General features: G+C 40.4%; 1 protein-coding gene across 1 annotated transcript; it reads right to left on the bottom strand.

The window, feature by feature from the left end:
- Positions 1-213: 213 nt before the first annotated feature.
- ireb2 (iron-responsive element binding protein 2) lies at positions 214-17,925 on the bottom strand. Its single transcript, XM_031752803.2, has 22 exons — positions 17,751-17,925; positions 14,047-14,133; positions 13,603-13,768; positions 13,188-13,325; positions 12,805-13,038; positions 12,422-12,491; positions 12,079-12,262; positions 10,307-10,446; positions 9,545-9,716; positions 9,346-9,446; positions 8,144-8,260; positions 7,871-8,030; positions 6,855-6,990; positions 5,436-5,520; positions 5,199-5,355; positions 4,809-4,933; positions 4,391-4,495; positions 4,149-4,291; positions 3,084-3,231; positions 2,708-2,830; positions 2,372-2,557; positions 214-2,096 (listed from the first exon to the last, which is right to left on the bottom strand). Exons 1-22 carry the CDS (start codon positions 17,773-17,775, stop codon positions 1,986-1,988), a joined length of 2,913 nt encoding a protein of 970 aa, XP_031608663.1. The 5' UTR covers positions 17,776-17,925; the 3' UTR covers positions 214-1,985.
- Positions 17,926-18,528: the final 603 nt, after the last annotated feature.

The raw sequence follows: 18,528 nt of genomic DNA, 5'->3' as shown, positions 1-18,528 counted from the left end.
AGATTTAGACCTAGAAAACAAACTTGCACTGTTTTTATAAGAACTACACTAGTTTATTCTATACTAAGTAAGGCAAGGTTAGGTCTTTTTTTAGCAAGTTTTAAATTAGATTTGTTTTACTGATTTCATACATGCAGTTTGAAATCATTAATATTAGTTTTACACAAATGAAAAAGTTAAATGCCAAATAATGATCAACGTCTCACTGCAGAGTAGTCAAACATGGTGAATTTTTAATTACACTGCTCAAAAAAACAATTAAGGGAACACTTGATCATTACAACACAAAGTCAGGCAAACTTTACGATTATCAGTCACTCCTGTTAGGGATCAAAGACCAACAGGTTCATTGGAGAGACGACAAAACGCAGGTTGGAGGCCTCTTTATACCTCCTGATTGACTCTTCTCTAATTTGGCTTTTTGTTGGTGGCCTATCAGACGGTACCTGCAGCCCATTCAGGTTGCACAGGTCGTCCAGCTCCTCCTCCAGCATGTTACATCTGAACGTTCCAATGCTAGAACGTTTGCTCTCCCAGCACAGTCTCAAGAGTGTGGAGGAGATACCAGGAGAGTTACTCTCAGAGAGCTGGACAGGGTTGTAGAAGGTCCTTGATACAAGATCAGGACCGCTATCTGCTCCTTTATGCGAGGAGGAACAGGACAAGCGCTGCCAGAGCCCAAAAAAAATGACCTCCATCAGACTACTCAGGTGTCCCAACTGTCAGACTCCATGAGGATGGCTTTAGTGGGACCAGTACTCTCTGCCCAGCAATGCGTAGCTTGACTGGGATTCAACAAAACACAGCAGAAACAGGAGGTTTCTGGCACCTTATTCTCTTTGCAGATGACAGCAAGCTTCATGCTGAGCACATGTGACAGAGTGTGGAGAAGCTGTGCCGACACCATCATCCAGCATGACTAGTCTGACAGCAGGTCAGTGACTGTCAGGGAAGGTTTATCCCTGGAGAGTTGCACAGACCTCCATGTTTCAGCCAACAATACCCTGACTGAGTGTGTGATGTAAGTGTTCCCCTAATTCTTTTCAGAAAAGCTCATTTTTACTAAGCAGTATCTCCTTCATTATAAGGCCCAGATATGTTTTGCAGCACCTTTTTTTAATAAATCGCTCTCTTCACTGTAAAAGTCGCTCTAAGGGGATTCAACACAGTTCTTTAAATTAAGCTTCGGGCTCTGGCCAGCAGTCATTTCACTTAGCTTAGCAACAAGAGTGGAAACAGAGCAAAGAGCTTACCTGGTAATGCTGAAAGGGTGTTTTAATTAACCTTTAATGTGATGCCGAGCACTGTCAGTTGTAATACAAGCCATCTTTATGAAGGGAAAAGACCAGTAACAGCAAAGAGAAGAAATGTCACATTTTTCCACAATTAAAAGTGAGGCAAGTGTACTTTCTCCAACAGGTTTGATTAGCAAAATCTTAACAGCACTGAAAACAGGGAAGTGACATCGATTCTGCAAATTTCTGAAATTCATAATATTCAACTTGAATGTTTTGTTGTTGTTGTTGTTGTTGTTGTTTGGGGGTGTGTGTGAAAGAGCAGTACTACGCTCTAAAAACAAAGTATTCATGCCATCGTACCTAGCACCATCTCAGCCTTTGGCCAAATTCTTCTTCTTCTTCTTTTTTTTTTTTAAGTTAAATGAAGGAGGATCAATTTCTTCTTGGCTCATCTCCGTGTCGAAAGAAAAGTCCTTTCAGCATGATAAAACACCAAAAACTATGTTCAGCAGTTAGTCTAGGATACAATCTCCTTACTGAGTGACAGTCACCATTTCTTCTTGAGTCTGGATGATGTTCTGAGGAGAAAGGGTGCCCTTTTAAATGCTGAAACAGCCATGTGTAGTGATTTAGAAGCTGCGGGGGTCTGAAAACTGACGTTCCGCTAAAGTCTGGAGACGCTAATCCAGCTCTGTGAGCTTTTCTCATCCACGATGAAGACATTAAATGCCGAGGGCTGCTGTTCTTTCAGAGCAAAGTCCGAGCAACGTATCTGAGGAGCCCTCCGTGTTGGAACAAGATAACGTCCGTGTCGGTGTCAAACAGGGCGGTGACGGAGAAGGACTTTCCTTGGCTGGTCTGCAAAAGAAAACACGAAACACACGGGTCACTTCACCACTCAGCAAGGAGACTCGAACATGACTGTTACTATTCAGGACTTAAAGCAGTGGCTGGTAAACTGCAGAAAGGGACTAATTTGTGGACAAACACATAAAGTGAGACTACGAATTAAAATAACATCTTTCTAATCCGGATTTTAGCACATTTTGTCACTGACATGTTTCATCATTTAGTTTAGAGCTTAAAAATAACTTTAGCTTTGCAGAGGTTAAAATGCAGCAAGTGTTGCACACCTTGATGGTAAGCTCCTGCCCTGGACTCAGGCTCTCCGGCAGGGTGATGCTGAATCTTTCCTTCCCACTGAGCTCCAGTGAGTCAGCGTTCTGGCCTGACAGGAACTGGAGCGGCATGATGCCCATTCCCACCAGCTGGTTCCTGTGCAGCTTCTCAAAGCTTTCAGCAATCACTGCACGCACCCCCTGCAACCACAAACAAAGCAAGGAAGTAGAAAAAACGTGGAAGACAGCATGCTGAACATGCACGGCCATTTCCAAATTCCACAGTTGGTCAAACTACTGTAGTGTAAACTCTGCCAAATTATTACAAGTGAAAAACTGCAGCTTGTTTACCAGCAGGTACGGTCCTTTGGCCACCCAGTCCCTGGAGTTTCCAGAGCCGTAATCTTTGCCTGCCAGGATGATGAGGGGAATGCCGTCTCTCTGATAGCGATCAGCTGCCTCGAAGACATCCAGCTGAGCAGACACAGGAAGAGAGAGCAGTTATCTGTAGCTGCTCTGACACAGCAGAAACAACACAGCACCGAGTCTGGCTTGAGCCTGCAGCAACCAGCAGTGCTAGACACACAGATGCAGCCACCCAAAGGTCACAGACCTGCCCGGGGTAACAGCCAGCTCATGCAGCACGAGTGGGTGCATCAGCAAAACCAAAACAGCCCAATATTTGTCAAAAGTTAAAAGGAAACCAACGAGGTTGTGTTGCACTTACTGTCTGGCCTGATGGAATGTGCAAAGTCTTCGGGCCTGGTTTTCCAATGAATCGATTTTGGAGCTTGATGCTGGCAAACGTCCCTCTGGTCATCACGGCGTCATTCCCTCTGCGAGCGCCATATGAATTAAACTCTCGCGGTGTCAGTCTGAGGAACAAATTCAAAGTCAACAATATTAGTCAATATTAGGTTAAAAGGGAGTTTTTCCTTCCCACTGTCGCCAACTGCTTGCTCAGAGGTTTGTCTTGATTGTTGGGGTTCTCTCTGTTACTGTAGAATCGTCTTCTTACAATAAAAAAACACCTTGACGTGACTGTTGCTGTGATTTTATGCTATATAAATAAAATTGAAATAAGTTGAATTATCTTTCAATTTTCAAAGTGAAAAAGATCTCACCATAATGCAGGTTTACAAGACTTGTTTTCCTTGATACATTTCATTTGATCGACAAACATTACTTTAAATTCTAACAACCAGTATGGATGCTCGAGGTTCATAATGTATGAACTCTGCTGAAAGAAACCCTGGATTTCCCTCCATACTCCTATGGTTGATTCAATAATGGTGACGGCTCGCCAGCTGAGCTGATTTTTAGTTCATTTCCTCACTGATGCATTAAACTGTTGTTATCACCAGACTATTAAATCAAATCTGCCTCACTATAGTTTCATTTTGCATCTCCACACAGTTAGGTGAGAAATAAACTTGTTTTACATTTGTGTGTTATGGAGGATGGATAGTGCTAACACAAACAGATGCACGCTAACCTCCTCTGCTGCTCTTTGATGGCCGCGATGCCACAAGTCATGGATGATGCCACAGGGGGAGGATCAGACCATGAAGCAGATAACTTAACTACAAATCCCTTTGCACCACTTATTCCTTTAGATTTTAAATATGTGCTGAAATGTTCTCATTTAGAGAGTCAAACATTTTAACTCAAGTTTAAACCTTTGCCATCATCTTTGAAAACCCAACTTTGGTTGATTACAAAGCTGCCCAACTGAAGCTGCCTTGAAAGATTAAAGTGTATGTGTCCACAAGGGCTGAAGGCTGAAACTGACCGTTTGCTCATTAGGTACTTGGCAGCAGCGCTGACCCTTGCAATGCTGCCCGCTGGTGAAATGTGGTCCGTGGTCACTTTGTCCCCAAGGAACAGTAAGGCATGTGCGTTTTCTATTGACTGAGGAGGAGGCACCTCTTTACTCTGAAAAAGGAAGCATTCAAACATTTAACACTACAGAAGTAAAAACATCTCCTCTAAGGTCCACATACAGTCAAAGGCTGTGCAGCACAGAGCGCTTACCAGCTTGCTGAAGAAAGACGGTGATCGGATATATGTGGACTTTTGATCCCAGGGGAAAAGAAGAGAGTCTGAACATTCAACATTGTTCCAAAATGTGTTCCCTTTCTGAAAGACAGAAAGAAATCGCATTAAAAAAAAGAAAAAGCAAAGAATGTTTTCCAGTCGTCTGTCTCGCGCTTTCATTCTACAGCTGTTTCCGCAATTCAGGATCAATCAGTTTCCACGCTCTCTCTCTCAGATCTAAAGCACAGCAGGAAATGTTCTACTTCAGATGTGTTCACACTGCTGGAAAAAAGCATATTTTTATGTGCATTGTTTCCAAATGTGCAGACAGACAGAAGGAGCACTGCACTGCTGCTCATGCTGCGCAGCAACTGCATTAGACGTTGAAGAAAAGTAATAAAGCTTATCTCCTGACCTCCATCCTTCCTCTTAGATCCTTAAAGATGGAGGAGAAAACTGTGTCCTCTTCAATCTGTTGGACCTCCTCTCTGGACGGCCAGATATCTCGCAGATACACCTCCTTCCCATCAGATGTCAAACCTACTCAAACAAACAAGAAACCAAATTTGTAAAAATTTATTTAAGAATTTCTCAAGTTTTATTGAGAAAATGAAAAAATGTAAATACAAACGCGAGACCTCAGGATGTCTTTTTTATGCTTTTTGTTTAATACTTCTAGCAATAAAGGTTTTCTTTGGCCTATACAAAACACAGAATCACAACATGCCCCTTCAGTGTAATCTGCCAAATCCTCTGACGATCCTCAGCTCTGAGGTAAAACCCTTTAATAGAGCGCATTTCTTACCTAAAGGCTCCTTCTCAAAGTCGACTCCCACAGTGCCTGCAATAGCATAAGCCACCACCAGGGGAGGGGACGCCAAGTAATTAGCACGCACACAGTCGCACAGTCGCCCTTCAAAATGCCTGTTGCCAGACAGCACGCCGCAGGCCACCAGATCCCCCTAGAACAAAAGAGATCATGAAGCTCTGACTGCTCTAACAGCATCAGCAGCAGCTCCTTTCAGCCCGATGAGGATCCTACCTGTTTGATTGCATCCACGACAGCTTCTGGCAATGGCGCCGTGTTCCCCACGCACGTGGCACAGCCATAACCAATCACCTCAAACCTGTCATGGAAACGACAACACAGGTCTGTTTAAAGGATATGAATCATTCCGGCGTCTTCTGCGTCACCACCTTAGCACACAAACCTTGCATCTAACAGGTAGTAATTAACACAAGCTCAAAGTTTTTACTGGTTTAGATCACAATGCTGACAAAGCTCCAAACTCATTACTTCTAAACCATGCAGCTATCTGGTCATGAACATTAATGCAAGAACTTAAAATGAACATAAAGTCATAAATACATTTATGAAGGGCTTTCGGTAAAGTTGATGTATTGTTTGGCTCTTAAAACAGTAATTTTGGGCAGATTTGTTAAAGGTTGTGTTGTGACAGTAACACGCCTTTTAGAAGCTTATCCTTATGCTTTCATGGTGAACCCAATTTTATAAATTCTGGATGTGTGCAAAACATCCCGGCTAGATTAAACGTTGCTATACCCTGCAGCAGTCGGCAACAGACAAGATCAGTTCATTTAGTTATTCATATTTTATTTACATAAAAACGGCGGTTAAACTACTCGTCTGTTACAGAGCCCGGCCTACAGCACCGCTCTCTCTCACACAAGCAACGTGAACAACAGTCAAACAAATCCACAGTAGTATGTAGGTTTATTTCAGTAAACTGGTACAGAACCGCTCAAATGGAGCAATTTGCAACCACATCCTGCACAAGCAAGTGGACGTAAACCTGAAAGGAAAGAGGCCTGCTGGTGCTAGTGCTGATAACCTTAGCCACACCCGGAAAACTACAAACTGTGCTTCACCAAAAACCTCCTCATGATTGCTTTGTCAGTACCAGGTTCTCTGTAGCTTGCATGGACGATACCAACTGCCAAATGGTAGTGAAACTTGACAAACTGCAGCGTAGAAACGGAGACTGTTGGTTCACCCAGTGATATCCAGCAACCACTCGCCAATCAGTTAGGGATATAAACTTTTCCCTAGTGATCAAAGATGCCAGCCAGCATTTAGGCTTGTGTGACTGAGGCTTCATGTTTACGTTTTTATGTAAAGCACTTTATACAAAACAAAGTGCTTTACATAAGACATAAGACCAACTTCACACTTTACATACATACACACACAAAAATGTAAGTTTTTGTGGAAATACACTTAACGATTTAAGTAGACTGATTCCTATACAGCGCTTTGCTACTCTCCTGGAGGACTCAAAACACGTTATTATGTGTTTACTACTAGCTGGGCAGTAGTAAAGTGTTCAGTTACAGGTCATCCCTCCTCAGACCTGCAAATACCTGTTTATTCCAGGTTATTGCCTTGGTGCTAAATAGATATTTGTGTCTGTCTGTGTTCTTGCTGTGTACACACACTTACCCCAGCTTATTAAAGTAAGGCAGGACTCCACTGGCATTGAGGTAGTGCGTGACCATGCCACTTCCGGGAGCCAGGCTGGTCCGAATATAAGGCTTGACGAGAAGCCCGGCCTCTACAGCCTTTCTGGCTAGAAGCCCTGTCAATAACAAATAAGTGTACGTTATGCAATGCTGCAGACTGTAGAAGAATTTAGAGTGCGCCAGTAAAAACAGGCAACATGATGCTGATATGGGTGTGCAATACAGCTTAAAAATTATTTCAAAAAAATTACAATAATAATATTCATAGCAATATAAAATAATGAACAACATTTTGTTGATGCTTGTAGGCAGCAGGATTTATAAGTTTAAATAACTGGAGGCCATTTTCCACGGAGCTTCTATCACTGATGACACACCACCTAATTCAAAGTGTGACTCTATTGACATAAAGTGTCAGCGACTGTGACACAACACAAGTTAAATGTAACCACAAAAGTAGCCATCGTTTCCCTAGAAGTTATAAAACATTAATAATTAAGTGTAAAATTACTGTTTAACACTTTAGTTTAATATTAACTAACCTTGTAACTCATCAGAAGATGCACAATATTCTCACGTAATAAAAGAGCTGTGATGTTGCATCTTGGGTCAAACTTTCTAACCAGCTGCGCTTCTACCATCTAACCGCTTCATTAATTTCCATCCACTGTTAGCTCTTCCTATTCACAAAGCATGGTGCTCTCTTAGAGGGCTGAAGTAGCTCCATTTTTACTAAATATCATTAGAGACTGTCACCAGGCTCTTGTTGTCAGAACATGTCTGGGCTTGTCTTGTTGTGTGCACAAGGAAAAGTAAACACATCATGGTGCTATGACATTGTGATGTGACACTTTGATATCCCCTTAAAAAAATGATACCAATAGCTCCAAGTTTGTAGAGCTTTTATCAATCAATCAATCAATCAATCAATCAATATTTTATTTCTATAGGGAAAAATACACTTTTTCTGGCTCTTTCTTTGAGTCAGTCCTTTACCTGCAGTCAACATAACAGATGGATTGCAATTGTTAGTACAGCTGATGACGGCAGCGATGACCACTGAGCCATGGGACAGCTGGTACTCCTGACCACCATGCAAGAAAGGAACACGGATCTCCTGCTTCTCCTTAGCGATGTGGAAGCCTTTAAAACCCACCTAAAGACAAACCAAAGAAAATATAATTACACTGCAAATCCTGCAGCTTAACTGAAAACCAAAATACACAAGAGTTAACTTGAAAGTTATATTGTTTAGTTTTTGCATCTTACCTTCTCATCAAGACAACTCTGAAAGTCTTCTTTCATACTGCTGACTGCCACTCTGTCCTGCGGCCTCTTCGGTCCACTCACATAGGGCACCATGGAGCTCAGGTTGAACTCAATCACCTGCACAAAGATCAGTAGTTGTAATTTGGTTCATTATAACCTCTACTTCTGACCCCTAGGCTGCTATTTGCAAACTTAGCTTTTATAGGGCTTGTCAGAGTGTCATTACTACATTTTTTAACTTCATAAAAACATATTTATATCAACAGAACACCACAATCTATTATGTGATTTTGAATTAAAAGTATCTCCACATTTATATTCTTGGCCTCAACGTAAGTAACTTTAAATGATTCACAGTTACTTTTTCAACTACAAATATATCTTGCCCCTCGAATTACCCACTGTCTAAAACAACCAGTTTTAGCCATCTTCTGATTGGCTGGCTAAAGCGTGGGTGGGGCTTCTGTGCCAACAGTCAAAATTGTGTTCCTAAAACAATCATGTTAGGCCTCGGTGACACAGGCCTTGAAGCCAGTCAGTAAGCCCCCCCCAAAAGCTCCATGTGTTCCCCAACTGGTTGGCGAGTGGTTCCCTGAGGTTCCCTGTGATTACTGTGGTCTCTGCTAGACTGCAGCTGTTCCCCACAGTTTTCATGGATGAAGCCGACTTCTCTGCTAAACACTGGCCAACTATTTGCTGAGTAATGAAACCTGAAAAGGTGAAGTAAATGTGGAAACTGAACCCGTTTACCTTTCAAGCAAAAGTTGTGCCTTATTGCCACAACTAACATGTTTCAAAAGGCGCAGCTTTTACTTTGGAGGCGGACAGTCTCCGTTTCCAGTGTGCAGGGCACTGATGCACAGCCAGTGGTCGGCAAGTGTTTGCAGACAATTTGGCTTCTTTCCTTCAGACTATGGTCAACCATGGCAAACTGTTAACGACCAAAGCAATCCCAAGGAGGTTTTCAGTGCAGCATAACATACCTCTTTGCGACCAACTTCACCTAGCAACTTGCCAACCAGTTGGAGAATACGGTGGCGGTCTGAAACTGAGTTATTGGCTCACAAGGATCATTTGTAAAAACAATGACCTCATTATTTCAACCTCTGGCGATGTACTGTAAAATTATTAAAAAAATAAAATCTCTGAAAGTCTGCACTTTTCAGTAGAGACTTTTGGAGATCACATCTTGGACAAATTACCTCAGAGTACTGGGGGTCTTCTGAGGGGTCTTCATAGCTTCGGAAAAGTTTTACAGCCTTCATGTAAGACTCCAACAATTCAAGTTTTTCCGGGGTAAAATCTGGAATGGTGGAAAATTACATGTTAGCCTGGGAAACTAAAAAAAAACAAAAAAAAAAAAAACAGTAAACATATAAACAGAAGCCGTGGCTAACTCACTTGTCTTTTTAAAGTGCTTGAGTGTGACTTGGTCGACAGGGAAGAAGCTGACAGTAGCGTTGTACTCTGGGCACATGTTGGCAATGGTGGTTCGGTCGGGGACTGACAGCTGGGAGACTCCAGGTCCAAAAAACTCAACGAACTTCCCAGCGATCCCAGCCTGCCGTAAGTGCTGGACAAAAAATTTTAGGAAAAGAAAGCACAAGAAATAATTACACATAAAGAAACAAGATGACTTTTATACAACAGAGAATCATCCTTCAGGTTTTTTTGCTGATTTCTACAGTTTACAATGATAAAATTACACTATTAAAAACACCTGCCTCTTACAAAGTAAATATGCACCAAACCAATGCCGAAACACACATTCTTGGCTTTAGGCGTCTTACAAAGTACCGACCAATACCAGTGTTATATTGATTAATTGTGTTTCTCATGCTGTATCTCAATGTCAGGTGGCACCTAAATATTACCCTCTTGCTTCATAAAACAAATATAAGAATACACATTTTTTACTTAGTAAATTAGATAAAGTAAAAAATTAATTTAGTTGGTCATATTTTATTTCAGATTGTTTTATTTCAGATTGTATTTCATTACCATTTATATATAATCAAATCTGATTGGCCTGTTGCCATTGAAGGCCAACCTTGCTTTGTGAGTCAGGGTCAGAGTGATATGTGATCCAAGCATCAGATCAGTGCATCCTCATACCACAGCTCTGCTCTCTCAACACATAAAGAAACATAAGAGAAGACTGACCTTTGTGATACCGAGGACGATGTCTATGGATGTGGTCAACGGGTTAATGGAGCCCACCAGCTTACAGCCCACTACTTGAGGGAGAGTCAGAGATATTGGTTGGCCCAGCATTATGGCTTCAGACTCAATTCCCCCGACTCCTGAGAGACAAACACGGTACAAATTGTAGAGTTTTTAGTTTAGTTTTTATTTCACTTTCTGTCTGTACTAGCGAAAAAAACTCTTCTGATGTTAAAAAGCTCCGGTCAATATTTCCTATAAGGGCGCAGTGTCAATATTGTGACTGAAAAGTGTGGATATGGATGTTCTTTTAGTGTTTTTAGTTACATTTGTAACTACATTTAGTTACAAAAATTGTTCCACAGTGAATACGTCTCTGCATGTCTTTTCTCAGCAGTGCACACACACAGAGCAACTTCTATTTTTCAAGTGTGTTAGCTTATCTGAGTCCTACTTTACACACATGGTACATTGATTATTTATTTCTATGCATATGGATCACAATCTGACAGAAAATAATATTTTGTGTTCTTCTTCTGCACAACTGTCAACTGAGATTTGAGAAAATTTAAAGTTTACACGGTGGAACAGTTTATAATAAAGCAGCAATCCTCTAAATACTCCTAAACAGTTAGATTTAGTCAGATCACACACAGTCTTCAGCAGTTCCTTACAGACAACGTTCAACTTAATTTTTTATCTGAAACGTTGTGATGTTTCTAAAACACAGTGCATGCATAAAAACACACACTTGATTATTTAGGTTAGCATGTTGCTATACCCCTTAATGCATCTGCTCATTTTTGACCTGCTAATTTGTGCTGCTTTCATTAGTATGTTGGTCATTACCTAAATGAACTGACTGCTTCTGTTTTATGTAAATCAGTGCATCATCAGCTGGAGAACTTTAGCCTCCCATCGGCGCATGGCTGCAATTACGACATCATACCACTTTGACCTGCTTACTAAACCTGATCTTTATATAATTTATTATCCTTATATTATTCATTAATCATTTCTCTAAGTGAGAGTCTCCATGGGCTTTCTCAGCCAAAATATTGCACCACTTAGATGATTTCAGATTTAAATTAGCTAAGTGGTGCATTTAATTGCTACATTATCCCTAGAAATTTTTGTATTACTTGAGCCAAATTGTATTGAATTTCCCGGAGGAACCCACCCGAGGGATTAATAACGTTTCACCTAATTTAATTTAATCTAATCTAATCAAAACTTCCACAGATTTCTGACCGAGGAATTGTTTAAGTGCCTTAAATACATCCTCCAAAAATATGCTAGGTTTAAGACGATGTGCCCCACAATTTCTCCAAGAATCATATCAAAGTGCTTAATTTACCCATTATTCCTGGATTTTCTAAAATGTCATAACTACCTTCTGTTTGAATTCCCTACATGTACTGGGTATTGATGTACCACTTATCCTCTGTGGTGGATACATCTGTGGTGGATATATCTGTAATACATCTGTATTCATATCAGTGTCCCGTTTTGTTTTTACCTGGAGTGTAAATTTAGAAGCATTTTAACAGCAGAGAAGTTTGCATTGCAAAGTTACTATCTTGGACATAATCCGGTTTTTGTATTTGCTGCCCTTTTAGTATGTGACTTATTTGTGTCTCTTTATCGCCTCTTCTCATTTCTCAGAATAACTATTCAAACACAGGTGTACATTACAGCCACTGAGCATTTTCTCATGTTTACAAAATGCCAACAACAATCAACAACTGTCAAAATATTGGAAAATCTCTTACCCCAGCCAAGGATACCCAAGCCGTTAATCATGGTGGTGTGAGAGTCTGTTCCCACCACGCTGTCAGGGTAGATGAAACCGTCGCTGACTTGCACCACTCTGGACAGATACTCCAAGTTCAACTGGTGGACTGCACCAACGTCCGGAGGAACCACGTTCACATTCTTAAATGCTTTCGAACACCACTGTTTGGGAACAGTATCAAAAATGTTAGCATTCATTCATTCATTTAAAAATTGTTTCGCTACATAACCCAGAACTGTGACTTCTTTTTCACTCAGTTATAAAAACTACAAATCATATAAAGACTGCAGCAGCAGCAGCAGACATTTTTCTTAGTTTACCTTAAAGAACTGAAGCCTCTCTTTGTTTCTGATCAGTTCCATTTCCTGATTTCTCAAAGCCGTTTCAACTCTGCAGGAAAAAAAAGGAATCAGTCATCAACAAACATGCGAAAGGGGGAATTCAACTTCTACTGACGTATGTCGACTCATGATAATCAGATGTTCTCATGCTCTTCAGGTCATTTTGCAAACAGAAATGCCATATCTGCGAGAATTTCAAAGGCTGCACAATTTCCTCAGCCAGTGGAATCATCTGATCGAATGTTTTATCAACACATTAATAACTGCACAGCAGCTCAGTTACTGTATTCAACTGCTGTTTGAATTTAATCACCCTCATGGTGCATATTAGCCCGTCCGCCCCAACATCCTTTAAAACTTACTCAGAGACGGGCTGCAGGTGGAAAGGGCAGAGGAGAGGTGTATTCTCAATCTGTTGGACAGAGGCTGGAGATCCACCTGGGGAGGCTGGGGGGTCGCTGCAGGCCGCTTTACTGCAAGAGCCCCGCTGGCCTCCACACTGTGCCCCTCTGGACGGAGGCCTGGAGTGTACTGAGCGAGAGGGCCCCTGGCTTGGACCCTCCCCTCCACCAGGGTTGGGAGCATTTTGTATGGCACTGTGGGTAAAAATTTAAAAAGAAACATTAAATTCATAAGGCAAATCAGCACAATTATGGTGAGAATATATTTTTACCGATCTGACCTTCCATGATAATCAACAGAGAATTCACATTCACAAAAACAGTTAATATAAACACAAACATACCATTTGCTATAATCAATCTGTAATGAGTGATCTACTATGAGGTCTGTGGGGCATTTAGGATTGACCAGGCTGGGATCCACACCATGTTTGGCCACAGCGTCTCTCATCGCTGCCAGGTCCACCATTGCAGGAATACCACTGTAAAAGGACATAAATGGAAATGTATATAAACACACACACACATACACACACATATGTATATATGTATATATATATAAACTTGTTTATGGCAGAAAACAAAGAAAGATGACGAAAGATCTGATAAGCTAATCGCTGGTGGGTCACCTGCGTCACCCACGTCTTATCACTCATCTATCCATTCTGCTTTCTCCAACTGAAGATAAACTGATTCATCTCATGTTTTCCCAACACACAGACCACAGCGCCGATGCAAAGAAAGCCCTGTGAAACTCACGTAAAGTCCTGCAGGAGGACCCGAGCGGGAGAAAATGGCACCTCGGCTTTATTCTGCTCCTGCTGCCAGTGCAAGATGTTCTGGACGTCTTCTTGTTTTGTGTAAAAGCCATCACAGTTACGAATTGCTGCCTCCAGTAAGACACGGATGGATAGAGGCAGCTTGTCTGCACAGAGCAAACAAAACAGTTATTTCCCACAGCAAACAGTGTGTAATTAGGCCTAACACTTTATTAACCGCCCCTGTTAGACAACTGTTAAGTGTCGAGATGTGCTCTTAAAATTTGTTGACAAATGAAAGCGCCAACGCACCGATGCCTCTTAAGTGTTAATTCAAGACAATCCTTTTACCTTACACAACTATCCTGAGACACAAAAGGGTTTGCAGTGTCTTTAAAAACATCATATCCTGTAAAAACATTTCAGTCAGAGGGCCTGAACTCACCATATCGGGGATCGTTTAATTTGTATGGATTGAAGAACTTGATCTGGCCATCTTTCAGTGTGTCGATTAGATGGCTGTACGGGTGCTCTGCAGCAAGAAAGGAAAAGAAATAAAAATACACTCATCAAAATAAAACTCTGATGCCTGAGAAATATACAAATAGTCAAGTAAACTTAACTACCTGCTGACTCACATGAAGTACTCCATCTACTCTAACCCCATGTTATGAAGGCAAGAAAATTGATTTTTATCTAAACAATAGTTTCAGTTAGTTTTAGTTCGGTTTTTTTAACTTAGAAAATTACATCTAATACTTTGATCAGGTTAGGCTTTAGAGTACTTAAGGGACCACTGAGGTTGAAGAACAGTCCTATGCAGAGCTTTGATGACCATCATCAACATGTTTTAGCTGCAAACTCATCAAAGGGGCTGCGTGAAAAATATGTTGAACAACCAGTTTGTTGGCTACTATTGTTTCTCAGTCCTTTAGCTTAGCTCCTGCCGGCATGGGAACAAAAAAAAGTGAAGTGTTAAAAACAATGAAAATTCTCCACTGAAGCCACTGTCTGTGCTTCTTGTGCTGCTTTTTTGATCTCTTGTTTTTTCCTATGCTTCCCCACTTAAAGGTGATCTCAACTGTTGCTTTCTTTTCCATTCAAGCCCACTTTTGAACCAATAAGCATCTGCGCATTTATATGATAAGTTATTTAAGGACACGGACACTCTGTCCTCTCTGGACGTCATATTTCAAACCTGTTTCTAGAACAAAATGACTGTGTGTGACTGTGTGTACAGTAGTTGGAGTAATGTGTGCCTACACCGCTTACTTGGGCTACCCTTGTAAAAACCTGTAAATTATTGAATGGTTGTCAAACCACAACTTTATTGACATATACTGTCAAAAATCATCATTAAGAGTACAGGGGAGATCATCTTTATGAGGGAAAGAATTAAGACACCTGACTGGCAGGGGGCTTACAATTGTGTTTTTACATGTCATGTGATATTAGTGGTCACTAGGGGAGGAGCTGTAGCATACTAATTGCAACATTGTGCAACATACTGATACTGAATTCTCTCCAACGTGTTCATCTAAGTAAATGAGTGTGGTATAAAGTGCTTTGAGTGCTCGAATAGAAAAGGGCTTCAAAAGAACCAGTCCATTCACAATCAGTAGCTGTGTATTCAAACTTCACTTTAGATCAGAGGTGTCAAATTCTTTACAGCCCACTTTGATCTCCAGTGCGTGGGATCACTCTATAAAAAACTAACATATTTCTTTTTTGTTTAGAGTAAAGAAATGCAGCCTGAAAATGTTCCCATTTAATGAACCATGAACAGCTGGCCTGATGTGTCTTTAGAACAGTAGGTGCAATTTGAAATACATGTCTTGGGTTTTCCACATGCTGCCAGTCTACTGTCATGAGAAATAAAACATGTGAGCACAGCTCTTTGGTTTAACCATCTACCTTTAATGTGGTATAAAAGGTCATGACTATAAAAGTGCTTTAATCAATTTTTAACAACTTACAACACTAAGCTTCCTGGCTTCATACTTTATAAAGTGGATCCAGTGAGTCAGACTGGTCCCTTTGGAAGGCTGGTTCTCGCCCTCTAGCTATATGGTTTACACCCATGCGTGAAGTGATATTTCATTTAGTTCAAATGAACTAAATGAAAATGCAGTACAGAAAAAGAGAAGCAGGCGATATACGTTTAGTTTCAATACTTCTTTTCTCGTCTTTAAGCGTAGTAAAAATGACCCCTGTAGAATGTGGTTAGCTGAACCAAAACTAAGAATAAGCCCACTTGCATTTCATGACATGACGGGTTGGGATCAAAATCTTGAGGGCTGTCCAATCAGCATTTACCTGTTAAATATCGATTGAATTTGTGAAAAAATTAAGCTGAATGAGTGGTAAACCCCTACACAGAGAGCATTCTTGGCACAGGATTGCTCAGTGGTCGCTCAACAGGACATCATGCTGTAACTTTAACGCTCAGGTTTCTAACTTTGAAAGCAACATTCTTTTTTTTTATAGTTATTCAACACAGCAGAACTACCTCAAAACTATCCACCTTTAACATAAAGACTCCCTTGTAGAATTTGATTCCTAAATTCAACGAGTATATTTAAGAAATCCTAAAAGGAGTAAAAGGCCCTGCACTTATTTTAAAATTAAATGTAAATAAACACGTATAAAAACCATTCAGTGAAATCCTACAAATCTGTTTATATACATCAGTGGCATACTGGGGGTTTCTTATCAGCCTTATCTGCAGAATTTCCTCTAAATGCATCCAATTGCTGCTGTTGCAGCACTGCAACAGGGGCATTACTGCTGCCGCTGGAGACGAGGGCAAACAAACAAGACGTTGTAACTTAGCTCAGTTTTATCCATGCAGATACTAAAATACTAACACAAGAACAACGGATGGCCATCTCCAACTCCAGCGTAAGGAATTAAATGAAAATATGTCTAAATGAAACCCAAATGATTGGAACATCTGTGCTATATCTATCATTTTCTTCACAGTTTATTTTTCTTTATATGCACAAGTTCAGTTCTTAACCTCTAAAAATCCCCTAACAAATGAAACATCCCTGGGTCGATCCCAAGAGGAGACACAAATCCCTTAGAGGGGTTGCGTCAGGAAGGGCATCCGGTGTAAAAAACAATAAGCCCTATCAAATATGCGGACCCTAACCCCATGTGATTACTGGAGCAGGTGAAAGTAGCTTCACTTTTCTGGATGTTTTTGTCAGGCCCAGCAGATATTCTCATCTCTTACAAACTGTATGCAAAAACTGTGAGGATGGAAAATATAGAGAACATATTACAGACTATTAAACTCAAACACTGGCTCATTATGAAATCCTGAGAAGTGGAGACAGATCCTTTTGGAGACTTGCATTCACCGATAAAAGCAGCGGGCTTCCTGAAAGAAATATATTACTGCTACGCAGACTACAGAATTACTGCTAAATCAACCCAAGCTAAATCATCGTCTGGATCTTTCTTTTTTTTTTTTAATTGTTATTTTTTCCATAGGGGGTGTTTGCCGGTCGGTGTCACTGCATTGTATCGTATTGTATTTATAAAGCCGTTTTCAAAAGATCACAGCCAAAGAGCTCGCACTGATAATATACCGTGAAATCACACTTTGTAAAGATATTATTTTGATGTTAATGTTAATTATTAACGACATGACAATAATGTCTCCGTACATTATGTCACCTTTGCATGCCTCTTGATGACAAGCAGAGCAAGACGGCTTCAAGGCTAACAGGCTGCTAACGCTGCCTCTTATCGTGAAGCACACTCTCCCTAACCAACTACTTATCGCTCTACCGGGTGGACATCTTAAAGCGATAAGAAAAAGCAAGGTACTTGACACAAACTCTACTGTTATACAATGCACGCTACAGCTGTTACAAACCGGGAAGAAGAGAAAAGACAACACTGGTTTGCGGTATGAGCTAATTTCCCTGTTTAGTTGTACACTGAGCATCAACGAGCTAGCTAACGTTAGCTTTTATGTCTGACAGTGTGACGCCGCGTACACTGAATATAACCTTAAAAAGCTAACGACAGCAGTTTTCAGTACATGGACGTGTTTATAAAAGCGACATGTGTGTTTTAGGCTAAAAGGTGGATCAGATATCAGCTCTAACGGAAGGTTAAGAGAAGAAATCCCTTTACCTTTGACTGGGGAAGTGTACGCCATGATGACTTCTGAAATCAACACGACCCGTTCTCACTACTGAGCAGGCAGCACGGAGCCGACCAATCAGATCACAGAGATCTCTGACCATGCCCATCTGTCGACTACTGACAAAATTAAAACATTTTTACAGCAAAATCTTATTGTTTGTTTGTTTTTTAATCTCATACACTGGTCATTTTTAAAATGTTGTGCTATTTTTCTTCCATAACATGTCTTACAGACAAGTGGGAAGCAAGCATTCAAAATATATATTTAGTTGACTGTTTTTCAGATTTTTTCAATGAGATCTTTATGCAAATTTGCACATAATCAATGAGATCTCATTTGCAAACTTTAACCCTAATTTTAGAAAACTTTCAACATACAAACGACTTGTGTTAGTGTAAGCATTGAACAGAGAGGTTTCAGACAGTCTTATAAGCTACAACATAGTGGTTTTTGAGTTATATCAACATTTATAAAACATATTTTATAGCTTCTTAAGTTGAGGTTTATTAACAAGAAAATCGCCCATGCAGTGATATCTAATACATCTGCTTGTAGAGTAATTAAAAGAAAACATCCATGATATATATTTGGTGATTGGTTTTTGGTGTTTACCAATGAAACTGTTGTGTAAATTATGTCATAATTAGTTGCATCATTTGCAAATTTGAACATAACATTTTAGAAAACCTGAAACATAAACAAGTAATTACCTTAATGTTAGTTGTTTCATTGTGATATCTGCTAATTTTATTAGCTCCCAAATAG

This window comes from Oreochromis aureus, linkage group 7, assembly GCF_013358895.1.
Source record: "Oreochromis aureus strain Israel breed Guangdong linkage group 7, ZZ_aureus, whole genome shotgun sequence".
NCBI lineage: Eukaryota > Metazoa > Chordata > Actinopteri > Cichliformes > Cichlidae > Oreochromis > Oreochromis aureus.
The sequence above is the reverse complement of the archived record's forward strand: the minus strand, read 5'-3'. Positions and strand labels throughout refer to the sequence as shown.

Bases quoted from the DNA above. Each gene is read 5' to 3' on its own strand.
- ireb2 (XM_031752803.2), bottom strand. From the start codon at position 17,775: ATGGCGTACACTTCCCCAGTCAAAG. The intron at 13,326-13,602 runs GTGAGTTTCACA...GTCCTTTTACAG, and splicing joins GTCCTCCTGCAGGACTTTAC to TGGTATTCCTGCAATGGTGG. The intron at 12,263-12,421 runs GTAAACTAAGAA...GTTCCCAAACAG, and splicing joins AGAGGCTTCAGTTCTTTAAG to TGGTGTTCGAAAGCATTTAA.